The sequence below is a fragment of the Pelodiscus sinensis genome, chromosome 19 (assembly GCF_052426305.1).
Source record: "Pelodiscus sinensis isolate ZL-2025 chromosome 19, ASM5242630v1, whole genome shotgun sequence".
Taxonomy (NCBI): Eukaryota; Metazoa; Chordata; order Testudines; family Trionychidae; genus Pelodiscus; species Pelodiscus sinensis.
Genome location: NC_143070.1, coordinates 5,418,804 through 5,443,005, shown reverse-complemented (window position 1 = coordinate 5,443,005; position 24,202 = coordinate 5,418,804). Strand labels below are relative to the sequence as shown.

Here is a 24,202-nt window from a genome sequence, read left to right as displayed (position 1 = left end):
GTCCAGACTGATTGATCACAGATGGAGGAGGGGGCCTACCTGGCTGGCCACAGGACAAGGACTGGTAAATATAACATTGATTTGTGGGACAGTGTGTCTGTCTGTTTATGTAAGGAACAGATCCCTCGCAGGAGGATTAATGGTAGTTTGAGCATTGGCCTGCTAAACCCAGGGTTGTGAGTTCAATCCTTGTGGAGGCCATTTGGGGCAAAAATTTGTCAGGGATGGTACTTGGTCCTGCTGAGAAGGCAGGGGACTGGACTTGATGACTTTTCAAGGTCCCTTCCAGTTCTAGGAAATAGGCAATCTCCATCATTTTATTTTAAGTATATGCTAACTGCTCTGCTGTTGAATTCTCAATAAATGCGGTGTGTTGCCTTTTCCTCCTTCATAAAGACCCCGTGTGCTTCTTACAAGCATAACACTAGATGTCACCCTGCGCTGCAGGCGCATGTAACCGTGCAACTGCTGAAAGTTTTCCGTGCTTACACCGTTTCTCACTTTTCCTAATCCTGGGGTGTGCAAACTGGCGAGAACTGGCGAGCCATCGGCTCCACCAGGAGCAACCATTCTAGGCTGGTCCAGCCATTGAGGAGCTGGGAAACACACAAACTGGCAGGCGCTGGAGCTGGGCTTGGTGGACGGCTGCCAAAGCCACTTGCAACCTCAGGGAAGGAGCCGGTGCAAGCTCCACCCACTGCTGAGCTCCAGGAAGTGGAGACCCAGCTCGATTCTGTGCATCTGCTTGAGTGTGCAATGGCTGCGGAGAATCCAGCCAGGACGCTGCAGGAGGAAGCGACGTGTTCCATCTGCCTGGATTATTTTCACGAGCCGGTGATGATTATCGACTGCGGGCACAACTTCTGCCGGGCCTGCATCACCCAGTGCCAGGAGGGATGGCAGACAAACCTTTCCTGCCCCTGCTGCAGGGGCAGTTTTCCCCAGAGGAACCTCAAGCCCAACAGGCAGCTGGCCAGCCTGGCAGAGGTGGCCAAGCAGCTCAACCCGCAGCTGATCAAAGACCCTGGAGGGGAGAGGGTGTGCGAGAAACACCAGGAGGCCCTGAAACTCTTCTGCCAGGACGATCAGACCCCCATCTGCGTGGTGTGCAACTGCTCCAAGGAGCACAGGGCTCACAGCGTCGTGCCCAGCGAGGAAGCTGCCCAGGAATACAAGGTAGAGTGTGGAGGAGAGGAAGGGACCACCAGAAGGCTTCTAGTACAGTCCTCTGCATTCCTGGCTGGATCAAGTAGAGTTGCCAGATACTTAAAAAAAAATACCGAACATGGTGGGGAAAAACTTGGTTAAGCAAAAAAAAAAAAAGGAACGGAGCCTTTAAATCCCTCACTCCCGTCTCCCATCCCACCCTCCGCCAGACACACCAGAGGGGGAATATCCCAAGCAGCCTTCTGTCTGAAAAAAAACCAGAAAATATTGGACAGTTTACATGTCCATTATTTTCTGGTATTTTTACTGGACAGAGGCTGCAAATATCAGACTGTCCAGGCCAATTCCGGACCCCTGGTTACCATAGGATCAAGCACCATCCAGGGCTAGGGTGCAGAAACTTTTTTGGAGCGAGTCGCTGACTCACAGAAAATTCAGATGGGGGGACACACACAAGGGAGAAGCACCCCCTCAGAAAAAACCCTCACTGACCTGGCCCCCAACTTGGGGCAACTTGGCAGGGGGAAGACTGAAGCTCAGCGTTCCCTGTCATGATTATGAGGGTTAGCCAGCAGCCTGGGGATTAAGGGGTTAACTACACCTAGCCAGGTGGCGTGACCAGTAGGAATGTAGGTGGGACTTTCAAACTGGGACAAAGGAATTTGTTTTTTTTTTCCCTTTCTCCTTTTGTCTCTCTGGGGTGAGTTCTCTGCAGCTACAGAGAGGGACAAGCATGTCTCTCTCTCTCCAAGACACCATTCTTCATTTTCTGTAGGTAGGGTAAAGTTCAGGTAGTTTCGTTAGGTTTTATTGTTTTAAGGATTGGGTATGGGATCTGAGATCTGGCACTGCTTAAAAGATGTTTTGGCTTTTCTTTGTAACTAAGTTCTAGGCCCATGGAGTTTCTCCATGAGTATATTTTGTTACCTCCCTATCTAGTCATTATGTTTGCAACAGGAATATTGTTGTAATAATAAAAGTTCTTTCTTTTCTTTTTATTAACCGGGCAGTGGTTAATTGTGTGCCTTGATTTTTATCTTAGGGGTGAGATTTCCCAAATGATCTTCCCCCTGATTTCTTTATCAATATTTGGGTGGTGGCAGCGGAAGTTTTATTCCCAAGAGCTAGGTTTTTAAGGTTTTGGGGGGAGTTTATACCAAAGCCTGGTAGATAAGGCTTGGGGGTACACTTGCTGGCCCCCACTTCTGCATTTATCATGCCAGAGAGGGGAAAGAGCCATGACATTCCCCGCCTCCCAAAGCTGGATTAGCTCTTCTGGGGACCCAGGACTTAGTTGATTTTGTGGGGCTCCAAGGTGAGGCCAAATATCAGGGGTTCACTGTGTGTGGGGGATGCCGGGAAGTGGACCCAGGGCAGGAGGACTGTATTCTTCTGGGGGTCGTGGGTATGTTTCCAAAGGGAATCTAAAAAATGGTTGATTTCTTTATTTTCTATGTAGAGGGCAAGTAGTTGAGGACAGAGACAGTCTACTTGTACAGTGAGCTCTTGACCTTGGACTGGACCTCCTGGTTGCTTCCACATTATAACTAATAATATCCTAGACAATTTAGCCTTCCCTGAAAACTATGCACATGTGCGGCCACTCAGGAGAGATCCCAGGGGCACCCAGCTGATGAGCAGAGCGCCCCCTGCTAGGTTTGTATGTCTATAGGTGGTGCACATTTGCACCTGCCTTCGTGCACAAAATAAAATTTATTCTGCACATGGATGGAAAAAATTAAAGGGACAAATGCTACACATTAGCATTGAACACAAGGATTAACAGTGCATATTAATAAGCCATCTATTTGTCCTTGATGATGGAAGAGCCTTAAAAAGTCATGTAGGCTCTCAAAACTTGCTTTTCCCCTTCCCTCTTTGTAGGTGGAAATTCAGAGCCAGGTGGAGATCTTGAAGAAAGAGAGAGCTGAGATTCAAGTGTTTCAATCAAGTGGGGAAATGGCAAGCCAGGAACTGCTGGTAAGAGCCACTATCGCTTACCCGCTCAAGGGCATCACCGGTACTCAGAGTAATATGTTCCCCTCTGAGTACGGAATTACTCAGCTGTCTTTTGTAAACTCTGTCCCGGTTCCCTGACTTTCTGTCTGTGATGGGCAGGGCCCTATCAAAGTCACGGTTATGCAAAATGCATCACAGGCCACGAAATCTGGGGTCCATGTTTGAAATTTGGTCGTTTGTGGGCTTTTTTCTGATACTGCCCAGATTTTATTGGGGTGGGGAGACCAGCCTTTCTCAGACTCGGGAATCTGTCCCAAAAAGTAGTTCCAGAGGGATCACAAGGTTATTTTAGGAGAGTCACAGTCTTGTCACCTGGAAAGCGTGGTGGTTGTTATGGTGGCCATGTGCCCAGCTCTAAAGGCAGCATGTGGCCACAATGCAGAAGTAAGGCTGGTGATACAGACCAGTACGCAGGAATTTCTAGGTGTGTGTGTGTGTACAAAAGGATCTATGAAATATCTTGTAACTTTCTGAGCGTCCCTGGTCTGACCTTTCCCCTGCCTATGCCTGACTGCTGCAGCAAGAAGTGGAAGCTGAGAAGCAGAAGGTTGTGTCTGAATTTGAGCAGTTGCACCTGTTTCTGGAGAAACAAGAGGAACATCGACTGGGCCAGCTGAGGGAGCTGGACCAGGAGATTAAGAAGAGGAGGGATGAAAATGCCACCAAATTCTCCACGGTGCTCTCCTGCCTCGGTGACCTGGTCTGTGAGCTGGAGGGGAAGAGCCAGCAGCCAGTGAGTGAATTCTTGCAGGTAAGAGGGTATTAGAGGACCCCACTCCCTACCCCTTGCTCCAGATCCCTGGATGAGGCAGGAGGTACTCCCTGAATCATCCTTGGCCTAACTAGAGGAACCCAGCACTCAGAGACCATCTTCTAAATCAGCCTGCGAGCTGCTGATGTTGTTATTTAGGTGTTAGTTAGTGCTTTAAAAGCTGAGTCACAATGTCAAAGATCTGCGGTGTCATTCACCCCCGTTCCTCTAGGGTGGGGTGGGCAATTATTTTTGCAGGGGAGGGACCACATCCCAAATTTTGGTATGTGATTGCAGGCCGACTCCAGCACCCCCAGAAGGAGCAGGGCCTCTGGCAGAAGGCTACAGAGTGTGTGTGTATGTGTGTACGTGCGTGTGAATACACATGAATGTGTGCGTGTGTGCGTGCTTGTGTGCATGTGTGTGTGCGCGTGCACAGGGCCAGCCTGAGCCCTTTTGGCGCCTTGGGCCCGGGAGCGCAGCGCTGCCCCCAGGCACAGGGTGCATGCGTGCGCCGGCCACAGCCGATGGTGTGCAGCCCAGGGCCTGCCCCCGGGATGCTTGGCGAATGCACGAGCCAGTCATGGCCGCTGGCGCACAGCCCAGGGCCCGCCCCCGGGGCGCATGGCGTGTGCGCTGCCCAGCCTGGCCCGGCCAGCGCTGCTGACGCGTGCGCTGGGCGGTGCAGGGCCCCGCAGTTGTGGGCGGAAGGGCGCTGCTGGCTGGCGCCGCGGGAGCTGGGCACGCGGCTCCTGATGGCAGCTGTAAGGGATGCTGTGCGCCCCATACAGCTGGCATCAGGTGCCCCGCATCGGTTGCGTGTGTGCATGTGTGTGTGCATGCCCGGGTGTGTGTGAACATGCGTGCACACACTTGTGTGCATGTGTATGTGTTTGTGTGCGTGCATGTGTATGTGTGTACACGTGTGCATGTATACACATGTGTGCGTGTGTGTGTGAAAGAGAGACGCTCTGCGTGTGAGACAGACTTTGTCACACAGACTGAGTGTGGGGCACAGAGGGGAGAATATGTGCTGCTGTGTATGTGGGTGACAGGGACACAAATTGTACGTGCGTTGGGTAAGTTTCTGTGAGCAGCCGGGCTCTGTCTCTTTAAGGCAGGGTTGGGGGAACCTATTTTTGGATCAGGGCCACAGACCCACAGAAAAATCAGTCAGGGAGGGCTGCACACAAGTGCAAAGGAAGTGGGGCAGTGAAGTTGGGCGGACCCCTGACTGAAGAGAAAAACACTCCCCACATTCCCCTCACACACCAACGCTTGAGGGGCCCAAGCTAGTAGATTCTGTGGGCTCCAGCCCCATAGGGGGACAGCAGGGAGGCTGGAAGACCAGCGCAGGCTCCCCAGTGCTGGGGGAGGGGGAAGCCCCAAACCTCGGGGGCCAGATCCAGGCAAGCTGGAGGCCGCATCCAGCCCCTGGGCCTTAGGTTCCCCACCCCTGCTTTAAGGGAAATCTGTCTTGCTCTGTTGTCTCCCCCCACCTTCTCCTCCTTCCTCACTCCTCTGGGGTCACATGCTTTGGACTGGAGCAGCTCTGCTAACTCTGAGTCTCCCTCTATGATGCCTGCTCTGCAGAGATGGGGCACAGGGACAGGGGAACCCTCCCCTCCACCCCCAGGTCTGGATTAAGGGGGGGGCTAGCTGGGTAGCTGCCTGGGGTGCCAACCTATGGGGAGAGCTTGATTGAAGTGGTAAGGGGCGCTGTGTGCCTGGGGGCGGGGCCGCCGGGCACACAGCACTCCTTACCACTTCAATCAAGTGCCCCCCATAGGTTGGCGCCCGGGGGCAGGGCAGCGCATGAGCCATGTGCCTGGGGGTGCGGCGCCCCTTACTATGTCAATCAGGCGCCGTGCACCCGGGGACGAGGCTGCGTATGTGCCACGCGCCTGCTGCCCAGGGTGCAAGTGTGGCTCAGTCCGGCACTGTCCACCCCAACCCCCCAGCACAGCGAGCAGGAGAATCCTGGAAGCAGCTGGGCTGCAGGGTGAAGTAAGGTGCGGGGAGGGGCAGCTGAGCACATGCTGCTGGCTGTAAGTCTGCAGGAGCTCTGCAAATTAGCTGGGCACAGGGCTGGACTAAAAGGTGGGCTAGCCGGGCAGCTGCCCGGGGCGCCAACCTATGGGGGGCGCCCGGCTCCCGGATTGCGGGCTGCAGCAGCTCCAAGCAGCCACCCTGCAGTAGCTGCCCGGGGTGGGGGCCATGTTAACCCCCGCAGCACCGGCCAGCAGTGCCCTTCCCCCCACAGCTGTGGGGCCCTGCACTGCCAGGCGCGGTCCACTGTGGGCGGCCCCAGGCTGCGCGCCAGTGGCGGTAGCTAAGCCGGGCAGTGTAGCACATGTACATCCTAGCACTGCCAGCTCTGCGCACTTACAGCTGCCTTCAGGTGCCGAGGGGGCGGGGCCGCGCATGCGCCATGCGCCCGGAGGCGGGGCCACGTACCCAGGGCCCAGGGCATCAGAATGGCTCAGGCTGGCCCTGGCTGGGCAGGCTGGAGAGAAATGCTTGGCAGGCTGGATCCGGCCTCTGGGCCTGAGTTTCCTCACCCCTCTGTCTGAGGAAGGAAGTGCTCATCATGAATCATCCGTAGCGGCACCGTTTTCAAAATCAGACCGTGAGCTGCTGATGTTTGTGTTGTTACTTAGCACTTCGAAAGCTGAGTCACAGATTCGCGGAAGCGATGGGTGTCAAAGCCCTGCTGTGTCATTCACCCCAGCTCCTCTAGACCACTTGTTCCCAAACTTTTCGGCATCACGCCCCCTTTTTGATTTTTGAAAAACTCTCACGCCCCCCACCCCACCAAAAATAGCAGAAAAACTTGTTGAGAAAGAGAGAGAGAGAGAGAGAGAGAAAAGGAACTGACCGGGCAACAAAACATGATGGGGGGGGGGGGCTGGTTTGCCTTTCACCTCCCCTGGAAATTCTTCACGCCCCCCAGTTTGGGAACACATGCTTTAGGGCAAGTGCAGAATTGCTCCCTTTCCCACATGTCCCGGAGGGGGCTGGCCAGAAATGGTTTAAAATATCCCTGACTCGCATATCTCATGGTTAGGAAGTTTTCCCTGACAATCAGCTTCAACTTTTTTTTCCCTTCCTCTATTTGGTGTTATTGCAAACTATGTAAATATCAGGTAGTTCTTTTTTCCAAGCCCCTTTCCATCCACTGGTTGGATCATTCAGTACTTGGTACTTCAAATACCTCATCATCCAGTGAAAATTTTGTGCGTGCACGTGTGGGGCTTCATCTAGTGCAGAACTACTCAACTTTGGAAGGCCGGGGGGTCAAAGTGATACAGCACATGCTGAGGGCTGCAGTTTAAGTGTGGTTGCATAGACATGCAAATATACATGCAAATATATACAAACAGCTTCTTTCATACTGATGGACAAGAATACAAAGATTAAAGCAAGACTTGTCGTGTGGCTCGATTTATGTTAGATCCAAGGGAAACCAGTACACGCCAGGGCTACTTAACCACTTTCTTATTTAGTGCAAGCTTTAAGCAGTTAATACAGTTGTTTAAGTTTTACAAGCCTTAAGAACAATGATGCTACAATTTAAACCTTAAATACTATACATTCTAAAACAATTACTATAGCGCAAAGCAATGCAAAAACAGTTACTAAAAGATCTGCTATATACAATGATAAACCCAAATTCACTTTGGCTACGTCTACACTGGCATGAATTTCCGAAAATGCTTTTAACAGAAAAGTTTTCTGTTAAAAGCATTTTCGGAAAAGCACGTCTAGATTGGCAGGATACTTTTCCGCAAAAGCACTTTTTGTGGGAAAGCGTCCATGGCCAACCTAGACGCGGTTTTCCGCAAAAAAGCCCCGATCGCCATTTTCGCGATCGGGGCTTTTTTGAGGAAAACAATACTATGCTGTCTACACTGGCCCTTTCGCGCAAAATCTTTCGGAAAAAGACTTTTGCCTGAAAGGGAGCATCATAGTATTTAAGGAAAAGCACTGATGATTTTACATGAGATCGTCAGTGCTTTTCCGGAAATTCAAGGGGCCAGTGTAGACAGCTGGCAAGTTATTCCAGAAAAGCGGCTGATTTTCCGGAATAAGTGGCCAGTGTAGACACAGCCCTCGCTTTACTTCACAATAATGCCCCCTTAGCTTGAATTTATAAGCGAAGCGTCCACACTACCAAGCCCATTTTTTCGAAATAATAGGCCACTTAATTTGAAATCTGTCCTCTTGCTTTTCTCGAGGAATAACACTAATTTCGAACTAGTTATTTCAACACAGTGGAAGCATGGACATTCTGGTGCCGCTATTTCAAAATAGCGACTCCCCAGGGTAATTTGAATTCACGATACTCCCCAGTGCTTCCTGAGACTATAAGTCTGAGGTAGCACATCCACATTAATGCTGCCTGCCTCGGACTAATTTCAAGGCTTCCTCCCAACGGGGAGACGCTAGTTTGATTTTGTAAAATCGGGCGTGATTAAGTCAAATTTAGTTATTTCGAAAAAGTTTCCTCGTGTGGACATGGCCCTTAGAAGCCAATGGGAGTGCGGAGCTAGGGCTCAGATTAGGGGCAGTGCATGGAACCTTGTGCGCTCTTCAGTCCTCATCTAAGAGCGAGGCCTGCTGCTAGTTGCTTGTGGGGCACAGCACAATCTACAGGGCCAGGCCAGGAAAGGAGCTGCCTTACCTGTCAATTGCCTAGATTATTTTGAAATTGGCAGCAATGGTGAGGGGGAGAAGAGGGGAGAATTTAAAAGCACCAGCACGCACGGAGCCGAAAGTCTGCTGCTCTGTGAAGAGCTGCCTCAGGGAGCCTGGGGTCAGCTGGGGAGTCCCCAGCTGATCCCTGACTGCACCTGGCATTTCAAAACAGCAGTACCCCATGGAGCCCAGGATCAGCTGACCATGGGTTCCTCGTGGCATTTCAAAGCGGCAGCGCCGCATGGAGCCCGGGATCAACTGGGGTGGCACTGCCACTCTGAAATGCTGGGAGGAGCCTGGGATCAGCTGGCGACTCCCCATGTGACCCTGGGCTCCATGCAGGGTGCCAGCTTTGAAATGTATAAGAGTCCCCAGCAGGGGCTCTTGTGCATTTCAAAGGAAGCGCCCGCATGGAAGCCCAGGGTCACATGGGGAGTCGCCAGCTGATCCCAGGCTCCTCCCAGCATTTCAGAGTGGCAGTGCCACCCCAGTTGATCCCGGGCTCCATGCGGCGCTGCCGCTTTGAAACGCCACGAGGAACTTCCAGCAGGACTTTCCAGCAGGACTTCCAGAAATGCCAGCAGGACTTTCCACTGGCCCTGGGCTGCACACGGCATTCCAAGTTTGAAATGTACAAGAGCCCCAGCTGGGGCTCTTGTACATTTCCAAGACAGAACGCGGAAGTGCTTATCGACTAGTCCAGTGTTTCTCAGCCAGTGGTACGAGTATCCTTAGGGGTACTCGAGAGAAGTCGGGGGGGGGGGGGAGCAAAAGGGGATGGCAACACAACTGAAATTTGGAGAAAACTGAATTTTTGTTTTAAGTTTTACAGCATTTTATAATTTTTGTACTTTTTACACCCCAAAATTTCATTGCCCGCCTGGCTATGATTAAGTTGTTTAAACAAAGGTGTTGCAATGGTGGACAAAAAAATTGTGTGTCTGAAAACTGTAGGTACGGGGGGTACTTACGATTTTTTTTTAAAGGGGTACTTTATAAAAAAAGGTTGAGAAACACTGAACTAGTTGAGTAGTCAATAGAAATTCCATCAACTACTCAACTAGCAAATTATTCGCTACTTAACATCCTTAGTCTACACAGTACTTATTTCAAAATAGAGCGCTCTTCCTCCAGCTTCCCTTACTTCTCGTACTATGGCTGTGTCTAGACTGGCAAGTTTTTCCGCAAAATCATTTGATTTTGCGGAAAAACTTGCCAGCTGTCTACACTGGCCGCTTACATGAGATCATCAGTGTTCTTGCAGAAATACTATGCTGCTCCCGTTCGGGCAAGCCTTTTTCCGAAAGACTTTTGCGCAAAAGGGCCAGTGTAGACAGCACAGTACTGTTTTTCGCAAAAAAGCCCTGATCGCGAAAATGGCGATCGGGGCTTTTTTGTGGAAAAGCACGTCTAGATTGGCCACGGATGCTTTTCCGCAAAAAGTGCTTTTGCGGAAAAGCATCCTGCCAATTTAGACGCGATTTTTCCGAAAATGCTTTTAACGGAAAACTTTTCCGTTAAAAGCATTTTCGGAAAATCATGCCAGTGTAGAAGTAGCCTATGAGGGTTGTAGGAGTCGGAGTAAGAAGTCCTCCTGCTTGACAGTATTTTGACATTATTTTGAAACACCTGCCGGCTGTGTATCTGCGGACTAAAGTTATTTCTAAATGTTGCCGTGTAGCCATACCCTAAGAAAAACTTCCTAACAGTCAAGAGATTAAGAACTGGAATAAATTGCCTAGGGAGGTTATGGAATCTCCAGCATTTGCGGTTCCCAAGAGCAGGTTAGACATGAACCTACCATGGGACATTTTGGGTACATCTACCCTTGCTCTGTAGTTCGAACTAGACATGCAGATGTAGCCGACCGAAATTGCTAATGAAGCGAGGATTTAACTATCCTGTGCTTCATTAGCATAATCTCGCCCGCTCGCTATTCCGTGCATTCGAACCAGGAAGTGCGCTCTGGGACGCGTTAGTTCGAATCAAACCCCTTGGTTCGAATTAACGTTGCTCTTCGAAAACTGAGGGCGAGATGATGCTAATGAAGTGTGGGATATTTAACCCCCTGCTTCACTAGCAATTTCGGTTGGCTACATTTGCATCCCTAGTTCGAACTAGGGAGCAAGTGTAGACGTATCCTTTGGTTATGTTGACCCAGCCCACCTCAGCTCCCAGCAGCCAACATTCAGCATTCCCAACCCATGGGAGCTGCGTGAAGGGGCAGTCACCACATCCCGGTCTTGTGATCTGCAGTCAGATTACCCAGATGGTCCAAATGGGGCTCATGGGCCATAGGTTGCCCAGCTCTGGTCCGGATTACACTCAGTCCTGCCATGAGAACAAAGGTCTGGACTAAATGACCTCTTGACATCCCTTCCAGTCCAGTGATTCTATTCTTTCTTTCTCTTTCTTTCCAGGACATCAGAAGCACCTTAAACAGGTATGTGGCCTCTTCTTGCTGCCAACTAACTCTTTCCAGCCCATGCTTCAACTGGTGTAGCCCTGCTAATTCTGCCTGTGCATTTTAAAGGGCTTTGAGAATTTGCTCTTAAATGGAGTGTGTGCATATTCCAGTCCTGCTGGGATTCTGCCCTGTTCACGTCAACCTCGCACACCACTCTGCTGAACCAAAATGACAAGTTTGTAATGTTTGACTTACTCGCTTTCAAGGATGGTTCGTGGTCAATGTTCCTGCTAATTTGTTCCATCCAGGTGCAGAATAAATTTTGCTATGTGCACTGAGCCACGTGCACCACCATGTGCAGCTGCAGCTCTAGGTGCTCTGCTAATCATCTGGGTGGCATTTGAATTTCCTCTGTATTGATGCCCAAGCACTCTGCTTACAGGGAATGTTGCTCATGATGCTGACACTTGATAAGTGCAGGATTTGTCCAGGAACAGAAATTTTATTTGGATGCTGTGCATAGTGTTTGTTTTCCGAGCTCCACAAATAAAAGTATTGTGGTGTGTGTGTGAGGAGGGGGAGGGGGGTGTTCCTGTCTGACCAAATGACTGCAAATACACAATTTCAGGCCAGACTGAACATGCATATGGATTTTGGGGCGCTATGTATTATTTGCCCTTTAAACAGACAGCCCTGTACAAACTGATTCATAAATATGGTGCCCTATAATAACTTCTGCAGCAGGCCATGAATTGCTTGTAAACAGAAAAGAGAATTCTAAGATTCAAACCAATGTTCCTTCTAATTTTTCTCATCTCTGTGTGAACTTTTCCCATTCATGTGCAGAATAATTTTTATGTGCACCAAGGGATGTGCAAATGTGCACCACCAGGAGAAACACAAAACCCAGCGGTGGGGTGTTGTGCTAATCAGCTGGGTGGCAGCAGATTCTTTCCTGAACAGCCACACAAGTGCACAGCTTACAGGGAACGCTGGTTCAAACCCCAGCAGCAGCTGTGAAGAGCTGTTAAACTCCAGAGGAATCACAAGCTTTCTTCCCCCAAGCACATAACATTTAGGTGCACTGAACTTTATAATCTTGAATTCTTTTCTGCTCATACATACCTATGCACCTAAATGAGTCCACCCATGATAAGTGGACATCCGGCTCACTCAAATCAAGCCACACCACAGAGGTCGCCGGACCAAAGAGTTGCTGGATTAGAGAGGTTCGACCGCACTGGTATAACTGTGTTCACACTAGAGCTTTTATCAATATAAACTATATTGTAACTATAAACTATATGGTTACGTCTACACTGGCATGATTTTCCAGAAATGCTTTTAACGGAAAAGTGTTCCGTTAAAAGCATTTTTGGAAAAGCGCGTCTAGATTGGCAGGATGCTTTTCCGGAAAAGCACTTTTTGTGGAAAAGTGTCCGTGGCCAATCTAGACGTGCTTTTCCGCAAAAAAGCCCCGATCGCCATTTTCGCGATTGGGGCTTTTTTGCGGAAAACACTACTGTGCAGTCTACACTGGCCCTTCTCCTGAACAGTTTTCCGGAAAAAGACTTTTGCCCGAATGGGAGCAGCATAGTTTTTCCAGAAAAGCACTGATGATTTTACATTAGATCGTCAGTGCTTTTCCGGAAATTCAAGCGGCCAGTGTAGACAGCTGGCAAGTTTTTCTGGAAAAGCGGCTGATTTTCCGGAATAACTTGCCAGTGTAGACACAGCCTATTGGTAAAAGATCACACATGCCCCAAAGTAGTCACACAAGTAAACAGGCCTTTGTGAACCTCTCCTGAGGGGTAAAGTGCTCAAGCTGAAAATGAATGGGGCTTGCATTCTTTTGAAAATCTATCCTTCTTTCTCCACTTAATTTACGCTGCAGTATTCCTTTTAAGAGAAGAAGGAAAAAACCCAATCCCCAAACGACCAGGCCCTTTTTCACCAAAGGACATTCAATTTCAAACAATAGCAGACGTCTTATTAATTTAAGGTGCCCTGCCGCCGCTAGGCAACAGGAAAGTTACAAAAATAGATGCCAATAACATTCCACTGAAAGAATTCTGTGTATTTAAAATATCAAAGTGATTGGGGGAAGGCAGGAAGTATGTGAAAGTCTCCTTTATTCAGACATGCTCTTCAAATAATCTACAGCAGGGATGTGTGGCTAGGATTAGTTCTTGGTGACCACCTGATGCTTTATTTTCCTGCGCATCCACAGGGTGGCCTCTGGCTGCTCCTGTTGGCTGCAGATCACCATTCTCAGCCAATGGGAGCGATGGAAAATGCTCCTTCTCCTATTGGGTGGGAGTGGTGAGCGGCCATACCTGCAGATGCACAGGTAAATAAAACATCTGGATGTTCGCTGGGGACTAATCTTGGTGAACCACATCTGGACAAACGGGCTGCTGATCTCTCACTCTAATCTAGAAGCAAAAAAAAAAAAAAAAGAGAGAGAGACTAAACATTTTCCCAGGTCAGCCATAGCATTGCTCTTTAATTCAGAGCTTCATGTTTTGAGTTATACAAGGGCAATAGAACGACAACAACCACCCGGAAATATTTTGAGTCTTCTAGCAGAAAGTAAGGCCTTTCTACCCGGGGAAGTTACTGTCGGTTAAGGCAGGGTCAATTAAAAGCTATTCTTGATAACTTCCTCCAGTGAATTCCTCCCGCATTCCAAATTAGTAGAGTTACACAGGAAGTTACCCCAGGAAGTTCAGGCCCCTGAAATGTCGCCCAATCTCTGCTACTGTTCAGATGAAGGTGACATAGGTTGTTTTCTCTGTAGATGCATGAAGGGGAAGTTTCAAAATCCAGCAGCTGAGCCTCTGACCTGGAGAAGGAGAATCAAGGAACTCTCTCGAGAAATTGTCTCGCTCCAGGATGCGGCGAAGAAGTTCAAAGGTAACAGAGACACGTCCTGTCATTGGACTTCAGGGCTACTCACTGATCTCTAATGCTCGCAGCCTGCACTCCAGCCAGCCAGGGCTGGCCTCTTTAGTCCAGCGGCAACAGAGCCGGGGGGCTTTTGGGGCATGCCTACATCGGGGAGTTATTTTGAAATAACAAGGCAAGTGTCCACGTGACCAAGTCTGTTATTTTGCAATAAAGGGCTTGTTTACTTCGAAATAATAACTCCTGCTCGTGGCGAGGAACAAGCTTATTTCAAAATAGTTATTTCGGGAGTTGTTATTATTTCGAAATAACCTGGCAGTGGAGACGTAGCCTTGGGGACAACGTTGGATCAGTTGGTAGCTGGAGAGGAACGTGCTTTTCTGAATACAGCAGGGCCAAAATCCCCCAGAGCCAGCAACAGTGAACTAGTTCTGCCACATGGAGTGTGCGGGAGGCAGGCAGGAGCCAGTGAGCCGGCTTTCAAGCTGACTCCCCACATGTATTGGCTCCTGCCTGCCCCCCTCACCTCTGTGCTGGGGTGGGGGGCAGGCGGATGTGGGAGGGAAGGCAGCTCCACAGCCACTCCTGCCTCCCCCTCCCTTGCTGCCTCTGATACAGAGGCAGCAAGCAAGAGGGGAGAGAATGCAGTTGGCAGGATTTACCGACAAGCCCAGGCTAATTGGTTAATTGTATAGTTGTCTGTATGCTGGCAGCCCTAGTCAGGTCCCGAGGGTGCTGGCCTGTTGCTGTTGATGATCTTGTTATCCAACAATTTGGCCTAGTGGGTAATTCACTGGACTACAGCCATAGGTGCTGGAACTAACGGTGCAGGGATGCTACAGTTCTCTCTGACTTGAAATGGTTTCCATTATAGACAGGATTCACAGTTTGGTTCAATGGCTGTCAGCACTCCCACTATAAAAAATTGATCCAGTCCTCCTGGCTGCAGCTCAGGAAACTGAAGGTCTCTGCCACTGGCTTACTCGGTGACCTTGGGCAGATCATTTTTTCTCTTTCTGGCTCATTTTCCCATCTGTAAAATGGGAATAAAATTCTTCATACAGCTCCTTGAAGATCCATGGGTCAAAAGCACTAAAAGCAAGACATGGGGGCTATGTCTTGCAGGCTTCTTGTGCAAGAACTTTTTGCGGAAGAGATTTTCTGCAAAAAGTTCTAGTGCAAGAGAGCATCCACACTGCCATGAACACTCTTGTGCAAGAAAGCGCTGGTGGCCATTCACAGAATAGCCACCAGAGCACCTGTGCTTTTTCCCATAGGGGTTTCTTGCACGAGAAACCCCTGTTGTCCGTCCGCACATGCCTTTTTGTGCATGTGCTCTTGCACAAAAAGCCCTGTCTTCTGACAATTTACTGTACTTTTTCTTGCACAAAAACCTGCTTGTAGTGTGGACTCGCCACAAGTTTTAGTGCAAAAACTCTGCAATGTAGACGTAGCCTAACAGTCTTCAATTTATTTTTTGGGGGTAATTTTGGCAGATGAATGTTTCATTTTAAGCCTTTTCTTAGATTTTATCTATTTTACAATTTTCACAGTGGTTCAGCAACATTCCTTCTATGCTGAGCGCTCGTGCGGGCACCCAGGAGAGATTCAAATGCTGATTAGCAGAGCACCCACAGTGCCCAGAACCAGCAGCATGTGTTTCCTATTAGTGGTGCACATCTGCACATGCCTCGGTGCACAAAACAAAAATTATTCTGCTCATAGATGGAAAAGATTAGAGGGAACACTCTCATACAGTATTTTGGAGAACAGGGTAAAATAATTATTTAATGGCAGTAGCTGTGGAGATTTCATAAGCTTGAAGAACGAAAAGTTCTGTGGCACCTTATAGACTTATTTAGATTTATTGGAGCATAAGCTTTTTTGGGCAAAGACCCACTTCACCAGATACATGTCATAAGCCTGAAACTTTGTCATGATGAAAACACAACTTGTTGACATCAAAGGTCAAAATATACAAACAAAATACCCTTCAATCAAACTCTAATAAGATCCGAGAAAAGAATTTTCTCACGTTGCCTTTCTGGCCAATTTTGATTTTTAACAGTGGCGACGTTTTCTCCCTCGTTTTGTGTACATGCAGTGAAATCAACGTCTACCACCATTTCCCAATTAAAAATCGAATCCTTCCAAACGAAATGTTAATAACGACTCATAGATATTAATACCTAATCAAGTATAAAGACTATAACTATCTACCTAGCCTTTTCGGAAAAGTACTAAATTTCTGCCTTCGGTGACATTCGGTGTCAGTGGTTTCTACAGTCCACTTACATACTATTGTGTTGCCAAATTCACTTATTCTTTCTTGGATGTGTGTACATAAATGTACGAGGAATGAGGGTGCACATGGAACTTCTGCTGTGTGGAAAAGAATGAGGGACCCTGATCCTGGGAGGAAGTATGAGGGTGCACACAGAACCCCTAACTGAAAGCGGGATTGAGGGGGGCCCTGGTATGGAATAGAAAGGGAAAAGCAGCTTTAGGACAAGAAGCAATGGACTTGAACTGCAGCAAGGGAGGTTTAGGTTGGACATTAGGAAAAACGTCCTAACTGGTGGTGAAACCCTGGAACAAATTGCCTTGGGAGGTTGTGGAATCTCCTTCTCTGGAGCTATTTAAGAGCAGGTTAGAGAGACATTTGTCAGGGATGATCTAGATGGTGCATAGCCCTGCTGTGAGGGGACTGGAGATCTGCAGAAAGGGATCTAGGAGTCATAGTGAACCACAAGTTAAATATGAGTCAACAGTGTGATGCTGTTGCAAAAAAAGCAAACGTGATTCTGGGCTGCATTAACAGGAGTGTTGGGAGGAAGACACAGGAAGTCATTCTTCCGCTCTACTCTGCGCTGATTAGGCCTCAATTGGAGTATTGTGTCCAGTTCTGGGCGCCGCATTTCAGGAAAGATGTGGAGAAACTGGAGAAGGTCCAGAGAAGATCAACAAGCATGAGTAAAGGTCCAGGGAACATGATCTATGAAGGAAGACTGAAAGAACTGGGCTTGTTTAGTTTGGAAAGGAGAAGACTGAGAGGGGACATGATTGCTGTTTTCAAGTATCTAAAAAGGGGTCAGTCACAAGGAGGAGGGAGAAAAATTGTTCTCCTTGGCCTCTGAGGATAGGACAAGAAGCAATGGGCTTAAACTGCAGCAAGGGAGATTTAGGTTGGACATTAGGAAAAAGTTCCTAGCTGTCAGGGTGGTTAAACACTGGAATAAATTGCTTACGGAGTTTGTGGAAACTCCATCCCTGAAGATATTTAAGAGCAGGTTGAACAAACACCTGTCAGGGATGGTTTAAACAGTGGTGGGTCCCGCCGTGAGGGCAGGGGACTGGACTCGATGACCTCTCGAGGTCTCTTCCAGTTCTCGTGTTCTATGATTCTATGATTCTAGCCTAGTGGGATACACTGGAAATGGGAGATGTATAGAGGAGAGAATGGGGTCTCTGGAGTGTGAAATACGGAGTGTTACAACTCCTGGCAGGAGGGAAATTGGAGTGTTCAGACGTGCGGTGGATAGGTGCATGGGGGGCACATAGGGCCCTCGGCAAGGCATAGGTGATGGGGCGGATAGCGGGGAAATAGAGGGTGATGGGAGGGTGGCTCATGGAGGCGGGTCATGGAAGGAGGGGAATAGAGGGTTGAAAGGAGCCTTGGGGGTGCTCTGGAGCTTAACCTAGAGAAACTTTGACTCGAGCTCACTCTGTGCAGCTCCAGCACTTCAATCAATAGAACAGGTTCGGAACCCGGCCGAGCGGGCGTCCGTCCACCGGCATGTCCCACCCAGCCCCCATAAGACCGGGCTAAAGGCTGAGTTTGTGTCTGCACAGACACAAGTCCGCAAGCACAGAGAGCTAAACCCCTTCTGGTAACGAACCCTGGGGGGATCTTACCGTAATCGATGTCACAGGAGGGTTCACCTCCCCCCCCCACACACACTCTTTTATTTCTTCTTCTTCTTCTAGAGACTTTGTCACCTGGCTCCACGTTGAACCTAGGTAAGTCTCAGGCCACAGTGGGCAGGGTCTGCAATGGGGGGGGGCATATGCCCCCCATGACATAGGCAGGAGGGTCTAGATGTTTGAGCCTCTGGGTGCCCCAGGAGTCTGGCTCCGGCAGCAGCAGCAAAGCCCTAAGATCCCTTTAAGCTGTGTGGCTGAGTGGCCATGCAGCTGCCTAATTAGCACCATGCAGGCACTCAGTTAAGCTGCCCAGGCCAGGGACCTGTGGGAGCCAGGGAAGGGCTGCCACTCTCAGCCTCAAATTAGCCCAGCCTCCAATGCAGCCCTGACGTGTCTCCTGCTGCGACAGCCCAGCCTGATCCCCCAACCCCTCTCTGGCTGTGGCAGCCTGTCCCCAGCCCCAGCTGCGGGTAGAGGGTAGTTTCAGCTCCCATCTGGCCATGGTGACCTGGCGCAGTGCCCTGCCCTGGGCTCCCATCTGGCTAGGGGCTGTGTCCTCTCCCTGGAACACCCTCCTTCACCCCACACTTTGCCTGAACTTGGCCCCACCCAACAGCTTGTATCCCCACTGCAGCTCTGACCCCCCCTGCACCCCAACCATCTGCTCCAGTCCTGAGCCCCTCCTCCTTGGCCCCACCCCAGAGCCCTCTGCCCCAGACAGAGCCTTCACCCTGTGCCCCAGGCCTGAGCCTCCTCTCCCAGCTATGACTCCCTTGGCCCCACCCCTGCTGCGTTAATTTTGTTATGTGTCCGTCGCCTGCACATTGGTGCACATAACAAAATTCATTCCACTCCAGAGTGGAAAAAATTAGAGGGGCGATTGGGTTGGGTCTGGGTGTGACGTAGTGGGGGTACTTGCTGGGCTGTGGTGACCCCTGCTGTCTGGAGCAAGACCCAGCAGGGAAAACCTCACTATGCAAAGGTGATGCCAAACTTGTTGAACCAGACACCCCCCATGGAGAGGAACAAAGGAAGGTGGATGCTGCCCTGGCTGGGGGGCAGGGCTGGAAGAGGGTTAGTGAGTTGTTGGCTGGAAGCATGGAGGAGACAGCCTAGTGAAAGGGACTGGAGTTTAGGGGCCCAGTCTCCCCCATCTCAAGGGGGCCTGAGGCATCCTAGCCCAGCTCTGTGACCAGATTACATCTGTGCTGTGCTGTATCCTGGAGAGGCAATAAACAACCTCCATTACACCAGCTGGTGCAGTCTGTTTGTGCCATTTCGGGGTGCAGGAGACGGGGGAACCCCATCGTGCCGTCACACTGGGTCTCTCTGCTTTCCCCCCATGGCTGCTGGTGAGTACGGGGGGAGGCCCAACCCCATCTCTGCTAGTCCCCCGGGGCCATGTCACTTGTGGGAAGAAGCAGGGCAGGGATGGAGTAGATATGGAGAGGGGGCGGGGCCTGCGGTACGGGGGGCGGGGTTGTCCCAGCCCTCTCTCGGGCTACGGTGGGCGAGGGGAGGAGTCACATGGAGAGGCAGTCCTCAGCCATCGCCCATGAATGTCGGCAAGGCGATGATCTCCCTGAATTGAGGAGAAAAGTTGGTTTGTGGGGGCCTGCGAGCCTGGAGTGAGGGAAGGTGGCCCTGAAGCTCAACAAAACCGAGTCCATGACAGCAGGAGGCATGGGCCAAGCTCCAGGGGTCAGAAGGTTTCCCTAAAGAGGGGAAACCTGCCGGCTGGCCTGGTGCAGTTCATGCAGCCGAAAGAACACACTTGGGGGAGTCGCCCACCAGGCCTTAGGGGGAAGGAAGCGAACGTGCTGTGCTGGGATGAGGAAGGATCTGTCACTCATCTAACACGTTTCACCGTGGAGGAGAGATATGGGAAAGGATGACTCCACCGACTCCTCCCTGCACCTCCCCTAGCTAGGGAAAGTCCAGGACAACCTCCGCTCTGCCCCCTCCCCAAGTCTGCTCCACTCCTGCCCCGCCTCTTCCTGCAAATCCGCCTCCCAGAAGCAACACAGCCTGGGGGCAGTGCTGTAGCAAGGGGGGTGGCGGTTGCCCCCGGGCGCCACGCTAGGGGGCGCCAATTTAGTCCCCCTCTGCTCCCCCCATCATCCCTCGGCTCACCTGCTCCTCCTCAGCCCACCACCTCCTCTGGAGCCTCCTCCCCACCTCTCCGCCCCCAGCCCGACCCTCCTCCATCTCCGCTGGTGGGTTAGTGAGTGCAGGGGCCTGGCCCCAAACTGGAGGGGGCAGGGGAAGACGCGGTACAAATCCCCCCCCCCCACGCCTCCCAGGGTTGGGCTCAGGCATGCAGCAAATTTGGGGCCCCACCACGCAACAGCGGTGGCGGCAGGATGGAGGGGGGGAATTTGGCCTTTGCCCCCAGGCGCATAACACCCTCGCTATGCTTCTGCTTGGGGGGCAAGCCGGAGTCTGGCACCAGCAGCAGGGGTCCCCACCACCTGCCCACCCGCCGCACACTCAGTAGCTGTAACCCACCTGTGCCAAGGGAATGCCTCTTCCCTGTAATTTGCTGAGGTCTCAGAGCTGTTCCCCATGCAGCGCCGGGTACATCTTGGAGAAAGTAGATTCCCCAGTTTCACTCTCTAACACTGAGGCTGATTCTGACACCCTCCCCTCTGGCTAAGCTCTGCCCCCAATGCTCTGACTGTCTCTCTCTTTCTCCCCTGCAGCAAATGTCACTTTTGATCCGGCCACGGCTCATCCCCGATTTGTCGTGTCCGAGAACGGGAAGAGAGTGAGATGGGGAGACACGCGGCAGGAGCCGCCCTACCGTCCCGAGCGATTTGATCCGTCTCGCTGCATCTTGGGCTCCGAGGGGTTCACCTCGGGGAGCCATGGCTGGGTGGTGGAGGTGGGGGACGGGGGAACCTGGGCCGTGGGGGTGGCCAGGGAGTCAGTGAAGAGGAAAGGGGAGATCCTCTTGGACCCTGAGGGAGGGATCTGGGCGGTGGGGCTCTGCAGAGGTCTGTACCGAGTTCTAACCTCCCCGGTGACGCCTCTGTTTGTGAGCAGGAACCCCCAAAGGATTGTGGTGTATGTGAAGTATGACGCTCACGCGGTGTTGTTTTTTGACCTTGAAAACTTGGCCTTGCTCTATTCATTCCCCTCAGCTGCTTTTGCAGGGGAGAAAGTCTTCCCTTTTTTCCGGCTTGGGGATATGCAGACCTGCCTCCGGATAGGCCCCTGAATCACAGGGGTAACACGCAGCCTTGGGGCTCTGTACGGAGAGCGCCCGTAGCAGGAGAGGGGCTTCTTCCATAAGCCTTCCTCACGGGTCTCCTGCAGGGATATTCGCAGCATCGCTCGCTGGCTGTAGTCTGGCTGGTGTCATCCCACAGTGCCGACACCACCAACGCCAACAGATGGGGCTTTTCCATCGGTGTAGGAACTCCGCCTCCCCAAGTGAAGGGAACTATGCTGACGGAAGCCTACTTCCTTTGAACTAGCCCTGTACAGGATGAGGGTTAAGTTGGTGTAGCTGCAGCCTCTGGGGACGGGGGGGGGGTGGTTATTCCCCCCCCCCCCACACACACACACACCATCACCACCCTGACTGTCACAGATATGTCAACTGAACTTTTTTTAAGTGTGGCCTAAGCCAGTGTTTCTCAACCTTTTATATATATATATATATAAAGTACCCCCTTTAAGACTGGATCTTATATCATAGAATTATAGAATCCCAGGGTTGGAAGAGACCTCAGAGGGTCCTCCAAATCAGTGTTTCTCAACCTTTTTTTATAAAGTACCCCTTAAAAAATTTATAAGTATCCCCAATACCAACAGTTTTCAGACCCACAAAATGTTTTTCTACCATTGGAACACATTTGTGTCAACAACTTAAGCCTAGCTGGGTGGGCGAAGAAAGTGTTGGGTGTCAAAAGTACAAAAAGAATAAAGCGCCGTAAAACTTAACACAAAAATTCCGTTTTCTCCAAGTTTCAATTGTGTTGACATGCCCCCTCCCTCCCCCCCCACTTCTCTCACGTACCCCTAAGGGTACACATACCACTGGTTGAGAAACATTGACCTGAGCTGTTGTCTCAGGGACTGTCTGGCCTCTCTCAACTCGGACCTCTGCAGGTTCTGTTAAATCAGCTGTCTCCCAGCTCAGAATAAGAGAAAGAGGGAATCTGGCTTTTGGGGGGCAGAGAAAGAGAAAGAGCAAGAGAAAGAAAACCTTGGGGGGAGGGATAGCTCAGTGGTTTGAGCATTGGCCTGCTAAACCTAGGGTTGTGAGTTCAATTCTTGTGGAGGCCACTTGGGGCAAAAATTGTCAGGGATGGTACTTGGCCCTGCTGTGAAGGCAGGGGACTGGACTTGATGACCTTTCAAGGTCCCTTCCAGTTCTAGGAGATAGGCAATCTCCATTAATTTAAAAAAAATGGGGAAAGAGGAAGTGGAGATGCTGATGAAGGAATTGGTCAGTAGAGAAGGGGAAGCTAGAAGGGGGACCCTAGTGAAATGAGGGTTGAATTTGAGAGCAAAGAGTTGGAAGGGGGAGGGTAACCCAGCGTGTGCATCCATCAGTAATCACCAAGTATGGCTTCATTTTGCACAAACAAACTCTTCAAAATAGATAGTAGATTTTAATGGCAGGAAGCCCAGCTTTGAGTTTGTTATGTAACTGGGCCAAATTCTCCTACAGCATTCACCTGTCCAGCCCTCCCACTTCAATGGATATTTCAGAGAGAGAAAGTTGGCTCTTTCCAGCAAGTTCTCGTTTGTAGCATGAGAGCGCCCTTTTGAAATCCTTGCTAGTAGAAGTGGAAAGTTGTTTTCCACTGAGTTTATTAGCCAAATGAAACTCCAGTGAAACAGATGCTTGGAAGCTCCATTTAGGTCTCTCTTCTGCACTGTTTGATGCATGATATGAAAGCGACTGGCTACAAAAAATGCAAGAGTGATGCTAACTAACGATACGTCCTGTGCTGGATTGCCCTGTATCTTTTCCCGTGTATATAGCTTAGCGAATGAGACAAGTAGTGGGCGAGGGCTCTCCCAACAGTAATCAGATGATGGAATAAGCGTGAAATGAGCCCACTGGTGAATAAAATAAAATCAGACCCAGTCTCTATTCCCCTACAGGGCTTTTTATGTTGGCTACTTTATTATTAATTACTATTATTATTATTTTAAGCAAACATCTGTTCCTCGTGTGATTCGCCAGTCCTGCTTTTTCTGTACAGGGCAGATATCTTGATGAGTTGGCAATAAACATTTGTGCCCGTTATGTCTTTTATTGGCTCTGAATGTATCCTCCATGTTGCACGTGATGACCTAATTTGTAACAAAGGATCCGACTTTTGAAGCCTGATGACTTTAGAACAGGGGTGGGGAAGATACCGCCTGTGGGTGAGATCCAACTCAACATGTTCAATCTGGCCTGCCATGCTGAGACCCTCAGACAAGAAGCAGGTCCGTGCCACTCAAATACGGCTGGCTGCTTCATGTGCCTTTCTGCACCATCTGAGTGGGGGAAAGAGGCTTCACACGCTGCCCCTGCTCCCAACACGATCTCGGCTCCCATTGGCTGGAAACCACACCCCACGTCACCAACCAAACCCTCTGCTCTCTCCCCAGCCCTAGGTTACAATCCCCTCCCAGACCCTGCACCCCCTCCGATACTCCTCCCTTAGACCAGACTCCTCTCCTGCACCCATCCCTCCTCCCTAACCCTGCACCTCAATCCCTTGCCTAGGTCACAATCCCCTTGTTCACCCAACCTCCCTCTCAGACCCCACACCCTCTCCTGCACCCCAACCCCCTTCCTCAAGTTCCCTTCTGCACCCAGTCTCCATCCCAGACCCTGCACCCCCTCCATAGAAAAGCGTGGCACATGACCCCTTACCAAAATCTTGGCGTGGCCCCCCTATGAAAAATGATTGCCCATCCTTGCTTTAGAAAATGTGTCAGGGAAGAAACTAGCCCCGGTATTTACCCTGAGAAGTACATTTGTGCGTGTATAATGAAAGTATGTCGAGGGGAAGAAACGGGACACAGGAAGTAGCAAAGAAGAGGTACAAAGAATCACGGAATCATAAAATACCTAGAACTAGAAGGGATCTCGAGAAGTCGTTGAATCCAGTCCGCTGTCTAGACCAGGGCTACTCAACTTTGGAAACCCCAGGGGCCACAATGCTACTCACAGCACATGCCGAGGCCCACAACTAAAGTCTGGCTGCATATGCATGCAAATATATGCAAATATATGCAAATAGTTAATTTCACATTGGCTGGCATGATACAAAGATTAAGGCAAAACTACACAACACACAGGCCTCATTAAGTCAGTT

The 24,202-nt window shown here is 50.4% G+C and overlaps 1 protein-coding gene across 1 annotated transcript; it reads left to right on the top strand.

The window, feature by feature from the left end:
- The first annotated feature begins 155 nt into the window (after positions 1-155).
- LOC102463146 (zinc finger protein RFP-like) lies at positions 156-23,139 on the top strand. The gene is made up of 7 exons (XM_006118407.3): positions 156-1,176; positions 3,052-3,147; positions 3,707-3,937; positions 11,056-11,078; positions 13,843-13,958; positions 17,937-17,969; positions 20,576-23,139. The coding sequence occupies exons 1-7, from the start codon at positions 757-759 to the stop codon at positions 21,091-21,093; spliced, it is 1,437 nt and encodes a 478-aa protein (XP_006118469.3). The 5' UTR covers positions 156-756; the 3' UTR covers positions 21,094-23,139.
- Positions 23,140-24,202: the final 1,063 nt, after the last annotated feature.

Coding starts and splice junctions, on each gene's coding strand:
- LOC102463146 (XM_006118407.3), top strand. CDS start 757: ATGGCTGCGGAGAATCCAGCCAGGACGCTGCAGGAGGAAGCGACGTGT. Junction 11,079..13,842: donor ATCAGAAGCACCTTAAACAG/GTATGTGGCCTC, acceptor TTTTCTCTGTAG/ATGCATGAAGGGGAAGTTTC. Junction 17,970..20,575: donor TGGCTCCACGTTGAACCTAG/GTAAGTCTCAGG, acceptor TCTCCCCTGCAG/CAAATGTCACTTTTGATCCG.